Here is a 16,693-nt window from a genome sequence, read left to right as displayed (position 1 = left end):
CAGACCGTCATTTTTTCAGCAGGAATTGTTGACAAGAAAAAAATGCAATGTCACCACATCACATTGTTTTAAGTACTGTGTTGGGACCTTCAGGATCTGGGCTTGTGACGCTAACGTTAACTCACAGCAGCTAAGATGCAGATTTGTCAAGGTCGCCAGGTCTCTTTCATCAGATACCAAGAATTCTTGAGCTAATTATGTTGTTAGAAATGAAATAATAGCAGCTGACTTTCATTAACCATTGAAAGTCATAATTACTTTATAAAAGTACTGAATATCATCAAATATACTAATGTAATATCTCAATGTGAGCTTGAGGAAACCACCCAGGTTTATTTTAAATTGGACTGTTTTGAAAAATGAATCCTGGAAGGATCTCAACAACAAGCGACTGCATCAGTTTATCTCTGACCTTATTATGTAGAATAACATACGTTACATGGCCATAAATATGTTAACACTTGGTTTTGGTCTGTTTTTCCAAGTTCTCTTCTCGTTCTTTGAACTTTGTGTCAGCAGCTGTGGTTTAACATGACGGATGCCCCCATGCACAATGAACTGGTTTCCTCAGTTTGACGTGGAAGAACTTGACTGGCCTGACCTCTGATGTACTGGAACACCGACTGTGAACCAGACCTTATCACCTAACATCAGCGCTGTACGTCAAGGATGTTCTTGTGGCTGAATCCCTGCAGCCAATAATGCTCGTGTTTATCTTACACTGTTGTAAAACAGTCAAGTGGTTTGACCCCCACTCAATACACAAGGTTAACCATATTAACATGTGATGTCAGTGTGATGTGAAATATTACCACCATCTAGATGTTTACAGCAGAGCTCCACTTGCGGACTGTTTATGTAAAAAGGCACTGCCATGGCAGAGAGCCTGTTGATAATGTACATCCATACATGGCACTCAGGCTGGGCAGAGTAAACACACAGGCCACATTGTTAGTCCATTAAAGAAGAAGAAGGAGGAGGAGGAGCACGGAGGCCCGGCTGATGATGACCTACAATAAAACTTAGGCTCATCCTGCCCTGAGGCGCAGCGTGGCGACTGCAAGGCTGGTCGGGATCAAAACCAGGAGAAAGATTTTGATCCTGACACAAAGATCAATTTATGCACAGTACATGTTTCTGGTTTGTTGTCCCAGGAAATTGCTTACTCAAACTTTACTAATTGTTCAATAGTTTTAATAAGAGTTCATCAATGACGATGTGAAAGGTGTCTCTCGCAGTGATGAACCTACAGAGAATTATCTTTTTTCAGCCAGTCCACTACCTACGGACACAGAGAGCGGCTGGTGAAAAAAGCATTTAGCAGCGAAAGAGTCCACATGTTTCTCTCAGGACTTCCAACTTTACAGCACTGCTAGAAATAAAGACAACAGACAAATGTAAAGGCATAAATTTAAAGCTCATAATTTACAAACAGAACAGTAAATTATAAAGATATAAGAGGCACTTTGAAGATTTCACATGGGCCGGATCTGGCCCCTGACCCCGAGACCTCTGGCTTTGCAGCGCTGAGCATCTGACTGCCACCACACACAGCATCATTCAGTCACAGACCTTTGAGCCCGGATCATTGTTAATGGCCGGGGGACGGGGAACTTCTTGTTAACATTATTAGCATGTAAACGAAGTTATGCGATCGTGTTATGAAACACCTTTGTCTAAAAAAAGAGAGAAAATGAGAGTCAGGTGAAGAGAAGAGCAGCCAAGAGGAACAAAACTTAACGTTATTTGATAATTGTTTAAATGAGATTATGTACTAAAGCAGTTATAACTAGTGCTAATACTTTGCAGACAGGTGTCTTCTCTACGTCTCTACAAAACAACACGGTGACTCTGAGCTAAAAATTATGTTTTAATCCGTCGCCTAATTTTCCTAATATTCACAGCTCTTCAGATGCAATTGAAACATGAATAAAGAGTGTGGAAAAGGGACTTTTACATCCTGATTCAGTTCCTGATTTTTTTAGATTTTTTTTTTTTCAAAGCATCCTGCTGACGTTAAAATATTCTGCATGTAAAATGAAGTCCGGCTGAAACAGCGGGCGCGAACAGTATGTGATCAGCAGCACATGCTTTTCTTCAGGAAACCTTCACAACAGAGCTGCTTCTTTCCTGGAAGGTGCCATGCAAATAAACTCTGATTTGACTGAGTTCAGTCAAACATGCTGCTGTCGACAGACAGTGTAGCAGGAAGCTCGAGCACGCCGCTGCGCTAAAACACATTTAGAAAAGTCGAGGGTTCGAGGAGAAATACTGATTAATGTGAGGGAAAGGAAAGTAAAATATGAGGATTAGAAGGTTTGAGGTTAAAATAAAAACAGATTGGAGATAAGATGAACAGAGGGAAGAGTTCAGTAATGATTCAGTTCTGAAAATCTTGACTCAGTTTGACAGTTTTTTATGAAATGAGTGGGAGTGAGTCTTGAGAAACATTCAGGAAGCTGTCAACTTCCTCGTTTGTCATGAACAGGTTGTTGTTCTCCACTTTTTTATTTTTCTGTCCCCTCTTCCCTCCTGACATCTGCAGGATTATTACATATCATACCACGAGCAATATTCAACTTTTCTGTCTTACACAATGATGTTTTTCACTGCAATCTTTTGGTGATTTGGTGATCCATTGATCAGATGCATTGCAAAACTGCAAAAGCATGAGTCACCTCTGGTTCTGTACACACAGTTTGGGAAACATTCAACAAGTTTTCTTGATTAATTGATGAATGGTTTGGTTTATAACATGTAGGAAAACAGAGAGACTTTAGAGCAAAGTCTCACATTAGAGAAGCTGGAAACTTGGACATTTATTTTAAGTTAAAAGTCTGATGATGTAAACACCTTTGATATAAAAAAAAAATCAGATTTCCACACAGGTAAAGAGATAAAAAGTTGTTCAGGTCATGGTGCAGTTATAAAATCCTCTCCCCTGATTGGCTGAGGAGTTTTGTACCAGTGTCTGGTCCAAATATGGTTTAGTTGACTTTGTTAACATTGTGCACAGAACAGTGTCGCCATCACCCTTTTCTATTAGTTTTATAGTGAAGTAATTCTGAGACTAGATTAGGTTTGTGAAAGTGAACGTCTTATCCTGCGTTGCTCTGTGTACGTTCAGTGATGTAGCTGAACAAAAAAAAAGTAGAGATATGACTCATGAAACAGGAGTCGACTTGATTTTTCCCCTGGAAAACATGTGACTCTGCTCCTCTGAAACCTGCTCTCAGCGTCTTGTGTTTAATCATCTGCAACTTTTTTTTGTTGGGTGAAAAGTGAAGGGAACCAGAAATCGAGAAATCATCAAAATCTATGGGAATGCATTCGAAATTGTGAGAGAGAAACAGGCGCAGGAAATTTCAGTGCACATGTGCTGGTGCTCTGCACAAATAGCAAATAAAGCATCTTGAGTCCTGATAGATGCTCCTGAGAGGCTCCTCTCCTCTTCCTCCTCTGTCTTCAGGCCATTAGAGAAACTGGATCTCAATGATGGTTTCAAAGTTCTGCTGCAGCACAAAACTTAAGTTTACACGGATCCTTATAGAAATATGTTTCTCTGTTTGTGTTGAGGAAATATGCTGACTCATCAGTCTGATAAATATCTTAAAATATACAGAAAAATATGAAACTTTCACTTTTGGTCTGAGCTCCGCTGGGCGGATCTGAAATTGCTGCGTGGCAACTTCGTTCCACTCAGCTTTACTTGGACAGTTAAAGTCGTTTCGAGTCACTGCTGTCTGTCGTGTTAAAGTTGCTGGTGTTTCTGTTTACATGCTATTAAGATCTGCTAGCTTCTTTAGCTTAGCGATGACATCTCTCTCTCCCTCCCTCTCTCCTGTTCTCTCTGCTCGTGTGTCTTATGTTTAGTTATTCCTCTGCCTCCTTTAGTAATAATGATACATGTAATGGAAGTGGCTTATTTGCTGTAATGGAGGTGAGGCTCAGTGTATTGGAAGTGCTCCGCCTCTTCCCTGCAGTTCCAGAGCAGTCGGGAACTGCAGTAGACTAGACTTGACTAGACTTGGCAGGCTGCCTGTAACAATAGGTGTAGGTTGGCATCCATACACAGTCCAGACCTGAACCAGGTTTATACCCACTCTGTTTGAAGCTGCTGTGAACACCACAGTTTCCAGTGGACAGAGTTCATCAGATCTCAGACTACGAGCCGGACTATAGGGTGTAGGCGGGGCACGTCCTCGCTGTTAAAAAAGATTAACCAATAGAGGAAAAATATGATCATTACTTTTCTAGTTCTTGTGAGAACTCAGGTCGTTCAGTGGATTTCCGGGGCCAGTCACCAAATAGGGAATTACAGTCGTCCAGTAGGCTGTAAACAAAGGCACGTTGGGATCGGTTAGGGTTAGCGTACAGGATCGAAAACTTTCACACCGAGACCGAGACCTTTGTCCAATTTCAAACCTGTGGTATCATAATGTCACTGTGGGGACCTGGAGCCAGCAGGAGGCCTGACAGAGGCCTGTTTGTGTAAGTTTTCTGTGTGATGATGTACAGGCTGTTCTGTACAGTCTATTGACAAAGTCCACTGATCCACGACCAGATGATGAAAAGTTCCCAGAACTGGGGGATGTTGCATTTCACGCATGAGCAGCTGGTGTGGGATCCAACAAGTGGCTTCATGAACTGTAATGAAGCTAATTTTTTGGTGTTTCTTTTCTGAGAATAATGTTTCAGGAATTTCTATTAACAGGGGCTATGCACTCTTGATTAAAGTGCCTTAAAGTCAACCTGGTGATTTTTGTCTATTGTCGCCTCTCAGATGTCCCACTCCTCTCTTTTTCCTCCATGCATTTCTTCCTTGTGGTTTTTGCCGTCCTGCTCTGCAGCAGACGCGCATGAAAGCAATGTTGGGGAGAGACGTGATCATTAGTGTAGCAGAGCGGAGAACAAAGAGGACGCAGCCGCGGAGAGATAAGTAGAGCAGAAACAACTCACAGTGGCAGAAACCAGAGCAGAACCTGACAGAAGGAGGCATCAGTTACTATCAGTCACTGTGTCATCGATAGGAAATGGCTCAGCACAGCGATAAGACACGAGCGCCATTCATCCTGAAGCAATTAAAGGGACACTCCACCCATTATTTACTGTGCCAGGCAGGGAGTGTCTGACCAAAAGATGCTGCTGGTTGCATTATGGGAAATTCAGCATGCAGTATTTTTGGAGTTAGGTATATAGAGTAGAATCTCTCTCTCTCTTCTGCTCCTTCATTTTTTGATTTTCAATTAAAGGTCCATATAGTCTAAAGGTCTGTGTCCATGTGTAGTGTGATTATAGATCAGCTCTAGCTTCTATATTAATACTGTGAAAGCATCAAAGCCTCAGTCCACAGAGAAATGCACACAGCCTGTATTCAGAAACTGAGCCTTAAAACCAGCCGTCAGGACTTCTGGAACTTTGTGATGTCACAACAAAGCCATCACCAAGTCCCGCCCACCTGGACCCACCATCCAAACCTTGCAGGATTTGGTTTCTCTGAGTGTTTTTACCTGAAATCTGCTTTATTTTTATTGGATCACTCAGAAAACAGTCAGCCAATCAGAAGAGAGGCTCAGAGCCTCCTCTCTTCTGATTGGCTCACTGACCATGACAGCATAATTGTAAAAACAGTTTAGTTGTAGTAGGATTTCTAGAAGACATGGTTGTCATTGAAGATCCTGTTTTTTTAAATTTGTTGTTTGCTCTTGTTCTTATTTTATCTGAAATCACTGATTTTTATTTTTATTTTTTGGTCAGTGTTTGTTGTTTTAAATCTGCTCTATATTATATATATATATCATATATTATCTCGATAATTGACTTGATTTGAGAGGAGACGTCGCAGCATCGTTGCATGAAAACAACTGTCAAACTGTTTTGAAAGAATTCAGAGAATCAGGTTTGCAAATGTTTCCTGAGAAAGGAAATGAACTTTGAACACATGCAGTGTGTTCTGGTGTGAAACACTGAACTTTGAATATCTTTAAATATCCTTTTTAGGTTTTTTAAAAACTCCACCGTGTCTGTTGTTTTTCCTTTCCGCAGCATGTAACACAGGGATGTGATTATCACTCCTGCTGTTGTGTCTTGAATCACTGTAAAACCCCCTGAGATTCTCTATTGTATGTGATTCTGATAAAAATGTGTTTGACTGGAGTCACACTGGTCTGATTGAAATGTTCTGCAGGTGGTTTCGCTCTTTTCTTCCTCGTCCTCTCAGAACAATCGCTCTGACCTCGCCGTTCCACCCCGAATCACATTTGTTTGTTCGTGAACTTCCTGAGCTGCTTTGCATCCACATGAGTCACAGATGCAAATCCACGTTCCCTTGCTGTTGCTTTTACATGCTGAAGCACAGGTGAACTCAACTGTCATTTCACTGTACACCCAAAAACCTTCACAAACAGAACTTTATGGTTTTGGTTTTTGCATGTCTAGATGATATATAACTGTTGTGTCACAGCATTAAAATGACTGGGATCTGTGTGGGATCTGATGTAATATTATCTGTTCAAACAAAACTTTGTGTAACCAAACTTTTTATTTTGGATCTCAGCCATCAAGTCAGTTGCTTCCTGCATTTCTGTTTACTGTGACAGAGATAGTTATGGCTGCACCAAAGGATTATTTTAGATTAATCTACCTTTTTCATTTCTTGATTCACTGTTGTGTTCACGGCAACCGGTGAAAAATGGTCAAGATGACGACTGTAAATGTCTTTCTTTGTCCGACCAATCGTCCAGAACTCAAAGACCTTCAGTAAACTGTAAGAAAACCAGAGAATATTCACACGGGAGAAGCTGGTAGCAGAATAAGTTTGTCGTTTATGCTTAAAAAAATGATGAATTGTTGAAGGATTTAAGCTGTGTCCCAATTCAGCTTCATCCTTCGGAGGACGCGTTGGACGGCGAAGGTGTTGCCCTTCGTAGCTGTTGGAGACCGAGTCCAACCGAGGCCCTTGGTTTTAACAGTCGTACCGTTAGCTGTTGAACTGAACTGAAACCCAACACTTACATCTAAAAGTGTAATATTATTTTTCACACAGGCTTTTAAACAGTACCTCTAAATAAGACTCTCAATACGTAACACAACCACTGCGACGCACAACAACCAGCACCAACTCACAACCTGTGCGATGCACACGATAGCTCCACATGATCATTTCATTTCTTTTATATCATCTTTATAACACAACTCAAATATGTCCATGCTCTTTGTGATTCCTGTGCACCTGCATGTTTTACAAGGAAAAGAAATAAATGAGTCTTACCGTACCCTTAGTTCGTCCTGAAGGCACCCCAGGGTGCCGTAGCCTCCACTTTGGGAATCACTGACCTACAAATCTAAACAAAAAAAGAAACGTTCTACTTTCAACCAAATGTCGGCCAGTTTTAAGGTAGACGTTAGCGATGTTGTATCCGAGGGCGCTGCGGAGAATCCGGCGGATCAGCCAGGTCATAAAAACCAACATATTGATAAACAGCTGATGGGTTGCAGGTGGCTGAAATAATATATAATGTATGAGGAAAATGTTATTTACCTTCGCTGAAATGTGAACATATTCTCAGCCTCATTTTTCATCAGGCACGAATTAGACTCTGTGTTGGGACTGCTGAACTCGTCATGATTAATTATTTATTTTGGGCAGCGGCCAAACGTTATTATGAGCTTTTAAAACTGTTTGTGTTCAGGAAGTTGCAGAGACACTCAGAATTTAAATGTCAGGCTGCATTCAGGCTGTGGAGATATCTTTTGCCATTTTTATTTACTTTAAATCAATGTTTGTTTAATAAAAAACAGCCGACTAAAATTAATGGTAACGTACGATCGGGTGTGGGTCTCTAAATTGTGGAAAACAATAATTATTATTATTATTATTATTATAATTAAATTACATGCCAATCGGTGCATCACTGGTAGACATAAACATTCTCAAACTTGCAAAACATGAGTAGATTCATATCTTACAACTAGAACCATCAGCGTCTCGTCATTGGCTTCTTTTTACAGTGTGACCAGCGATAAATATCAGTGTCCTTATTGAAAATGTCCCTACAGATTTATGCAAACATTAGAGTGGGTGTTAACAGCAGCAGCTGATATTTGATTTGACGTATCGTTCCCTGTTGCACTGGAAAAGGGTTTCCTTCTTTCCTTCCTTCCTTCCTTCCTTCCTTCCTTTCCTCTCAGCTTGTTTCCAGCTGACTCATTAGACTGTTAGAGTCTGGGCCTGATGCTCAGAGACTTTTTAAAGGCTGATAAAACTGTGTCAGATAATGACTCATGTGTGATGCCGGTGTTTCCCACCACAGGAACTTACAGTGTTTAGACATGATTTAACATGAAGCCATTGTCACAGGTTCTGCTTTTATCTGTCGTTTAGGGAGAAATATCAGATAATGTGTCCATGTCGCAGGTACTTTCATCTGCATCCTGATTGGTCAAACAAATCACATTGCAACATGGAAAATTACACAACAGACACAAAGCAAAACAAAACAATGTCAGAGCTGTGATAAACACGAGGATCCAGAGGGAGCTGGAATCAGCTGCAGGATTCTCAACTTAACTTTACTGACACAGATCTTTAAACAGAAGAACACAGCTGAGTCCAAAGTGTTTGTGAACAGTGTTCAGGGAGAAAGAAAACAACAAGATCATTTCAAGACAACTGGAGATGTACAGCACGAACCGAGTGGATGAAATGCGAGAAATACAAAGACGTGAAGTCAAGGTGTCTCTAAAGTTCAGGTTGTGCTCCTGGTGTCACTTAAAGTTTGATCTGAAACACTCTGATAATCTTACCTGTTGATATAAAGTTATCGTTCCAGTTAATTGTTTTTTTAGGAACATTTTCAGTGTTGCACGTAAAAAGAAAAATAAATAAATAAAGTGGAAAATCTGAAATAATGTGAGGAAGGTTTGATGTCGGGTTCTGCAGCCACTAATTCTGCATCTAATCATGTTTGATCATAGTCATTAATAAAAGTCCAGATGGTCAATACAAAGTAAACTTGACTAAACTGGCTGTTGGGTAAATTATTACTCTGATGTGAACTTTGGTAGAGCTTCATTCAGTCATTCATTCATTCATTCATTCATTGCATCCTTTGCAGTCTGATGCAGCACCACTGCTAATTTTCCCTGAAGCTTAATAAACGTAATGTTATATTTCAGACAAATGTAATGATTTCCTCCGATGTTCATGGCGTCCTCTTTATTTAAGTTGTATATAAATCTCCATGGGAAACGCTGCTGATGGGAGAAGACGCTCTGACACTTGAGCAAACTTTTTAATGGAAACATGACTCGAGTGTTACAGTCTGACAAACCGAGCCCCGTCTCTGTGTCTCTGTCTCTGCAGAGAAGGACTACAGCAGCCTGTGTGAGCGGCAGCCCATCGGACGGTTACTGTTCAGACAGTTCTGTGAGACGCGACCTGAACTGAGACGCTGCGTCAAGTTCCTGGATGCTGTGGTAAGAAGAAACGGAGAGTGTGTGTGTGTGTGTGTGTGTGTGTGTGTGTGTGTGTGTGTGTGTATGTGTGAAAAAATAAGCAGAAAAACAAAAGGAGTGAAGTGTGTGTGTGTGTGAGACGTTCTGACATATTGTTTCTGAGAGGATTTGTTATTTGTCAAACGTTCCACTGCAGCAGCATTTTTCTCTCACAGAAACGTATCGTTTATAATTTAAAGAAGTCATGAAACGTCATGTGGGCTGGTGAAACTGTAAGTAGAACAACTACAGCACAACTACAGTAAGAGACACCTGCTGTCATGCTGAAAAGAAACCAGCGTTGGGTGTTGGTTGGGGACAGGATGTGAACTGGTGCACTGTCAAAGTCACATGTGGGGTTAACCAACCACCGCGACCTCCTTAACTAACGAAATGTCTTTAATCACCGGTGAGAAGGCAGAACTGTGGAGCTGCTTCTCATGTTGAGCCTCGGATGCAGGAAGTTTAATTATTCTGAAACACTTGAAGTTTGTAAAGGAGGAGGAAGAGGAGGAGGAAGAGGAGGAAGTAGAGTTTAATATCTGTTTAATGAAATACAGGAACTCTTGACTTCTGGGAGCAAAGGAGAGCAAACTACGTCAGTGTGTCACTCTCCTCTACCTCCCAGGTTTTATAACAACACACACACACACACACACACACACACACACACACACACACACTTTCTCCTGACCTCATCCGTGACAGTGAACGTTTCACTTCACTTCTCGCTCTACTCACTTGAGGAATGTTTCAGTCACACTGTTGCTTTATTCCCAGTGTGTGTGTGCGTGTGTGCGTGTGTGTGTGTGTGTGTGTGTGTGTGTGTGTGTGTGTGTGTGTGTGTGTGTGTGTGTGTGTGTGTGTGTGTGTGTGTGGTGTGTGCGCCCTCATTAATTCTGTTGTTCTTCTTTTTTTTTTTTTTTTTTTTTTTTTCCGGGTGCACAGTAGATAAATGATACCGCGGTTTCCTCCTTCAGTCTTCACAATCGCTCACACACTCCACTTCCTGTTTCTGGTCTGTCTGTAGCACAGACCTCTTCCCTCATCGCACTGGTTGGTTAACACTCTGTGTTCTTCCTGAGGGAGTCGTCAGGTTACTCATCAGTCCTGCTCCTCGTACACTTCTGCAGGGGCGATGTTAGCATCCACCTGGTTCCCTCGACCAAAGCTTACCTCTTCTACAAAAGTCTTTCCTCTGAGAAAGTTAGTGCTCGACTCAGACTCGACCTTGACGACTCGGACCCTGACTCTTCTTTGGCGACACTCGAACACCGGAGACTCGAGACTCGATCTGGACTGAACTCTGACTCTTCTCGAACTCTGACTTCCACTTGAACTGCAGCACTGCAGACAGTATCTTGTACTTCCTGTCTCTCGTTTGTCATGTACGTGTCTTTGAGTGGACCAGTAATTCCTTGCGGTCGAATCTGATGAGTGCAAGTGGAGCGGGCGGCGAAGACCTCGTCCACCTCTCCGCTCATCCTCGTGACGGCGGCGAGGCTCCACACTGACTGACCAGCTCAGCCAAACTGCTTTTCAGCTTTCAGTCGTCCAGCGGATACGACTCGCACACGAGGCAATTATGTTCTCTTTTACCCCGCAACCACTTCCCGTCTCTTTCTCTGAGAGCTCTGCGAGAGGACGAGATGGAGAGGGGAAAATGAGATTTGAACCGTCTCCGCTGTCACTTAGCATTAGTTTACAGGCTCTGGCTTGCGAGAGGGGGAGAGGAAGCACTTTGGAGTTTTCCAGTCAGGCTCGGTTTACTGCAAGTCATTCAGAGGGCTGCGTGATGTGAGGAGGAGTCGCTGCAGTCAGTTCATGTTCTGCTGGGTGTGGAGCAGGCCTCAGAAAACTACTCAATTAAATCTTAAATTGTGTTTTCTGAAGTCGAGGGCAGAGAGGTCATCAGTGGACACACACACACACACACACACACACACACATGGCAGTAATTCAGTATTACAGTTATTATTGACTGAGTGCAGTCATCATATCATCACCATGATTTAATCAGATTGTTTCATCATTGTACAAAACGCCAAGCGATCTAAATGAGCTAATTAAAAACTAACGAGGCATGGAAGTTTTTGTTTTGTAAGTGTGATGAATTTGACGTGATGTGATGAACCAAGTCAGTTTGTGATTGGCTGTCGGCTTATTCAGACCAATCACACGACTCATGGCTCTGCCCTGTTTGCTTGATGGAAAGTGGTTTTTATAAAAATGAAACTGTGATGAAATAAAACAAGAATTTGGAAAAAAGGTAAATTTGAAATAAAAACTGACAGGATGAAATACAAATTACAATACAATTTCTTATTTATACATTTATATTTATTTAATATTGAACACTTTAAATTAGGTGTCAGTATAATCTGTATATATATAAAACATTCACTTGGACTCAAGGATGAACCGATTAGATTTTGATCGAATTGAAAATGACAAACGATTAATCAGTTATCAAAATAATTACTAGTTAATTTTTCTTTTGATTGACTAATCGATTCATCTCTGCTTTGGGTCGATATCTTTAGTACATTTATCGTTCTCACTGTTCAGTGTGTCCATTAGGAGCCCACGCTGCAGTCACCGGCTACGCAACAGCAAACAGCAAACAGCAGTTTAACGTCAGTCCCAAGGTGTCTAATATAAAAAAAATTGCAGTTATTATACTACATTATACTAAAATATAAATCTGTAGACAGAAATGTGTATGTTGTGTATTTATTAATTATCAATTTTTTTTGTGATTATGTCGTTTACACATTCAACCTGCAGAAAACTGCATCCACAGGTGTTTCTGAAACTTCCTGTTTCTGGTAACTCATTGGTTCATTAAGACGGAGCTCCTGCAGCAGCTGACAGCTCATCGTGTCCTTCATGTGTTCGTGTGTCTGCAGGCGGAGTACGAGGTGACTCCGGACGAGAGGAGGAAGGAGAGCGGTCAGGAACTTGTCGACAAGTACTTCGATCCAAAGGTGGCTTCTGCTTTTCTGTCACTTTCTGTTTCCCTGCAGAGAAAATGCTGCTCATGTGATGTCAGAGTGATGTCAGAGTGATGTCAGAGTGTTGCAGGTCATCACTTCACAGATAGGAGGGAGTCCAGAGTGAGCAGCAGATGTGCTTATCCGCTTTCCCTAATGCAGTTTCTAAGGATCTTTTAGTCATTCAACCACCACTTTAAATCACCGGAGACTATTCACCAAATCACACCACTCACTTTTAGATTCTTGTCAACCTTTTGTGCAGAACTACACTGTAAAAAAAACCCTTTATTTTCTTACATAAGCATCTGAAAAGTATATGTCAATGAAAGAAGTAGCATAAAAATCTGCTTTAATTTGACACCTGTTTTTATTTCAAAGCACTTTATTAGACAGTTTGTTCAGTTGTAAAATTCAAGCAAAAGTAAAGACAAAATATATTTTCTCCCCCAAAAAAATGACAAAAATAATGAACTAAAAAATAAATATAGAGATGATAAACTGTACAATTTAAAATCCAAAATCAAATCAAACTTTGGATTACCTCAATTTTATTTTCTGACATGAGTTTAACTGTACAGCACGTTACAGCAGATTGGTTCTGTCAGAGTGTCAGTGAATGCAGCACTCAGGAGAGAAAACTCTCCTGACTGGCTCATTACCACCTCGCCAGGAAAGCTGATGGGAAATTAGAAATGTAATCCACTGATGTGAAACCACTGGAATGATCCTGTCAGGATAAAAAAAGAGATAAAACCCCATCAGTTATCATTATGATGTAAAAGTGCCAGATTGCAGCTTCATATCTACAGGTTGACATTTTTGTTTTTCCTGATAATTCGGTCTCTACCTCAAACCTTGTTTCTGCGTGTGTGTGTGTGTGTGTGTGCAGGTCTGAACATGCAGAAGTCTACAGAGGATAATCACTTTCCTAAAACCCAGTTCATCCGGCTTTCCTCTGTGAGTTTACTGTCACAGTTGAGTCACGCTGTTTACCTGGGCTTCATGTGTTTTTGATACAGTCGGAGGACCACGTGCCTGAGGTGGAGGACGTCATGATGGCTCAGTGCACCGAGAGGCTGCAGCAGGAGGCCTGCAAAGAGCTCTTCAAGGACTGTACCAAGTAAGATCGCAGTGTCCCATCTGTGCTGGTTTATTTACTGGTCCATTATTTTTTAAGAGCCTTTCACATTGTAAAACTCTGATGTTGTTTGATCACCATGTCACATTTATGGAAATTTGGGTTTTTAGATTTCTAATGTTTTTAGACTAAAATAATCTAATTAAGGCGAGGCAAATTTATTTGTATAGCACATTATTATACACAGAGGTCATTCATCAGAAAACATTAAAATAAAATAAAAATGAAATTATATTAAAAAATTTTTAAAATTATACATTTAATTTAAACACAGATTATGTAATTAAATGTATAATAAAAATAATCATAAAATGTATAAATTATAAAATTATAAATTAACTAACCCTAAATTTTACCCTAAAATTATAAATTTTGTAAATTATAATTATGAATTTTATTTAAATTTATTTGAACACATTATAAAATCAAAATGATAAAGTAAAGTGATTTTCTTTAACACAGTTTGGTTGGGGGGGTTCTGCTGGGAGAGTCTTGGCATCTTACTCTTTTTTTTTAATTTTTTGTTCGTTCATATGTCGGAGACAGTTTCCACTTTTTCACAAGCTTTAAAGGCCTATTTCAATATATGTGAGAAATTGAAAATTAGTACAAAAAAAAGTCTCACCTGTTAACGCTCAAAGTCGGTCAGATCGCAGTAAATTACACGATATGAAATGTTAGCACCAAAGCAAGTTCCGCTGAATTTAAACCGTAACATATCAGATGGTGAACACATACAGGATTTGATTCATCCGCCATGAAATAAATCATCTCTTTATAGAAAGGGTGTCAGTGTTCCCAGCCCTCGTCTCTCTGTCTCTGTGAGGTTTCTGTTCTCGGGACACTTTAGAAGGAATCCTGCGGTGCTGCTACAATCATGCTCTGAAACACACATCAAAACAAGTGCTGCTGGCCCCCGCACAGGGCCCGCGCTGACCTGAATGTCGGCTCTGTCTGCCGCTCGGGGTTTGGCAGAGTCTCAAGTCTTTCAAGTCACAAGGCTCAAGTCCAAGTGAAGTCACGAGTCGCCGTCTCTGGTGTTAAAGTCAGTGAATTTCCAGGAGTTTTTTTTTTTTATGCCTCCACGTCAGCAATAGTCGCGGCCGCAGGCGTGATGTTCTTCGGGTCGTCCGTCCCGTTCTCGCGAACGTGATATCTCCAGAACACCTGGAGGGAATTTCTTAAAATTTGCTCCAAGCGTGCACTTGGACTCAAACATGAGCTGATTTTATTTTGGTAGTGAAAGGTTAAAGGTCAAGGCCACGGTGACATCATGTACACGTGAGTGCGATACGTCAGGAATTTCATTACATCTGACACAAACGTCCACTTGGACTCGAGGATGAACTGATTAGATTCTGGTGGTCGAAGGTCAAAGGTTACTCTGACCATAACTCAAGAATTCACACAGTAATTAACTGCAACCACCAGGAGTTGTTATCTCTTCAAACCAAACACATGTTTATTCTTGATTAGATGGATAATGAGATAAATAAGATAGACCATATCATTTCATTGATTACACACTTAATCGCTCTATTAATTGTTTTACTCTGTGGAAATTAATTATGTACAGATTAAGCTACGTATTAGCACGAGCTACGGGATCATGGGAATCGTGTCCTAACATGCCCTCACACATAATCAATAAACACAAACACAATTCAAAATGTATTGTTTGACATTCCCTCTGTCTTCTATACCAGACGTGTTAATGCTAAGCTAATCCATCAAGCTAAGCATCCTGAATTTCATAGAACTGTAGTTATATCAGTAACTAGTTCTGTTCACTTTTCAGATCCTGTTTTCTTTTTCTGCCACTTCATACTTCTACTCCACTAAATAAAAGACTGAAATTTTTACTTCACCACATTTATCTGATGGATTCAGTTCCTCTTCGTATCACTGTTTTACATTTGAACATGTGGTAAGTTCATAAAATGCACTGCATTGTTAAAAGATTAGACCAACGGTTTCCAAAGAAAGTTTTTCATGCCGTTTATTGTTTGAGGCGCGACGAGGTCAAATGATCAAATATTTCATAACAAAAAGAGAAAGAGTAGAGAGAGCGTATATTTTACTGATAGTACTTCACTTTTACTTTTAATAGAAGATTTTAACATTGTTGTGTTTGTACTTTTAGCTACGTAAAGTAAAAACAGCTGCTGTTTCAGTGATGAAGTGTGATCACAACACAATAAAATGACTGTAGCTATAAAGGACCGACTCAAAAAGTGGATTAAATTCCTCTGTAATGTGTTTCACTCACTGCCTTTGTGCACGCTTGTATTTACATTTGCACAAAACGCACAGAAACCAGCAGAGAAGCTCTGTAGCTTCAGGTCTGCAGCTTCAGGTCTGTAGCTTCAGGTCTTTGGGTTTGTATCTGAAAATATTCTCCAGTTGTTCGCAATGAGGTAGCAAATGAGGAAGTTCGGTTCATCACAGCAGAGAGCGCGCTGCAGTTTCTGACCGTATCTGTTGTTTTATCGGGGTCAGAAAATAAAATGGTGATTCAGAACAAAACACTGGTCCTCTAACAGTCAGGAGGATATTTGAATAACTGTCAGGATTGATATGAGTACGGAAAAAAAAAAAAAAAAGGAAATAAAGACAAAAGGGAGATAAACAAACGCAGGATGGAAAATATTCTAATAAAAATATTGTTCATTTGTTTCTGATGAGGAAGAGTGTGTGTGTCCATCCCATTAAAAAAAAAAAACACTCATTGAGTAACATCCTCTAATGGCTCTGTTGGTGCTTGTTGCGTAGGCGTGAGGCAGCACAGAGGCCAGTTTGTTTTTCAAGCCGCATCAAGTACAAGACGTGAGTAATTTACTAGTGTCAAGTATTAACACCACAAACCCTGAACTCTGTCTTTATCTGTCTGATAAAAGGCTGAAAGATACGTCCGGTGGCCTTCTGCAGATTTCTTTTTATCTACAATTCCCATGAAATCAAGTTCAACTCTTGATCAAGATGTTTTTATTCGTGCGTGGTCTAAAAAACATGAGTAAATCCTTCCTGTGTTCGTTCACTGCAGTGAGTTGATTCCTAAAGGCAG

At 40.5% G+C, this 16,693-nt stretch overlaps 1 protein-coding gene across 1 annotated transcript in view; it reads left to right on the top strand.

Annotated features, from left to right (window-relative positions):
• Window positions 1-16,693, top strand: part of grk6 (G protein-coupled receptor kinase 6) — a 46,620-nt gene that overhangs the window by 15,073 nt on the left and 14,854 nt on the right. Inside the window, exons 3-5 of the mRNA XM_022760823.1 lie at window positions 9,365-9,477; window positions 12,405-12,482; window positions 13,511-13,611. Of these exons, the coding sequence (XP_022616544.1) occupies window positions 9,365-9,477; window positions 12,405-12,482; window positions 13,511-13,611 (292 nt within the window). The remainder of the gene's footprint in view (window positions 1-9,364; window positions 9,478-12,404; window positions 12,483-13,510; window positions 13,612-16,693) is intronic.

This window comes from Seriola dumerili, unplaced genomic scaffold (genome assembly GCF_002260705.1).
Source record: "Seriola dumerili isolate Sdu_G_001 unplaced genomic scaffold, Sdu_1.0 BDQW01000367.1, whole genome shotgun sequence".
Classification (NCBI taxonomy): Eukaryota; Metazoa; Chordata; class Actinopteri; order Carangiformes; family Carangidae; genus Seriola; species Seriola dumerili.
Note: the sequence above shows the minus strand (reverse complement) of the source record. Positions and strands in the feature narration are given on the sequence as shown.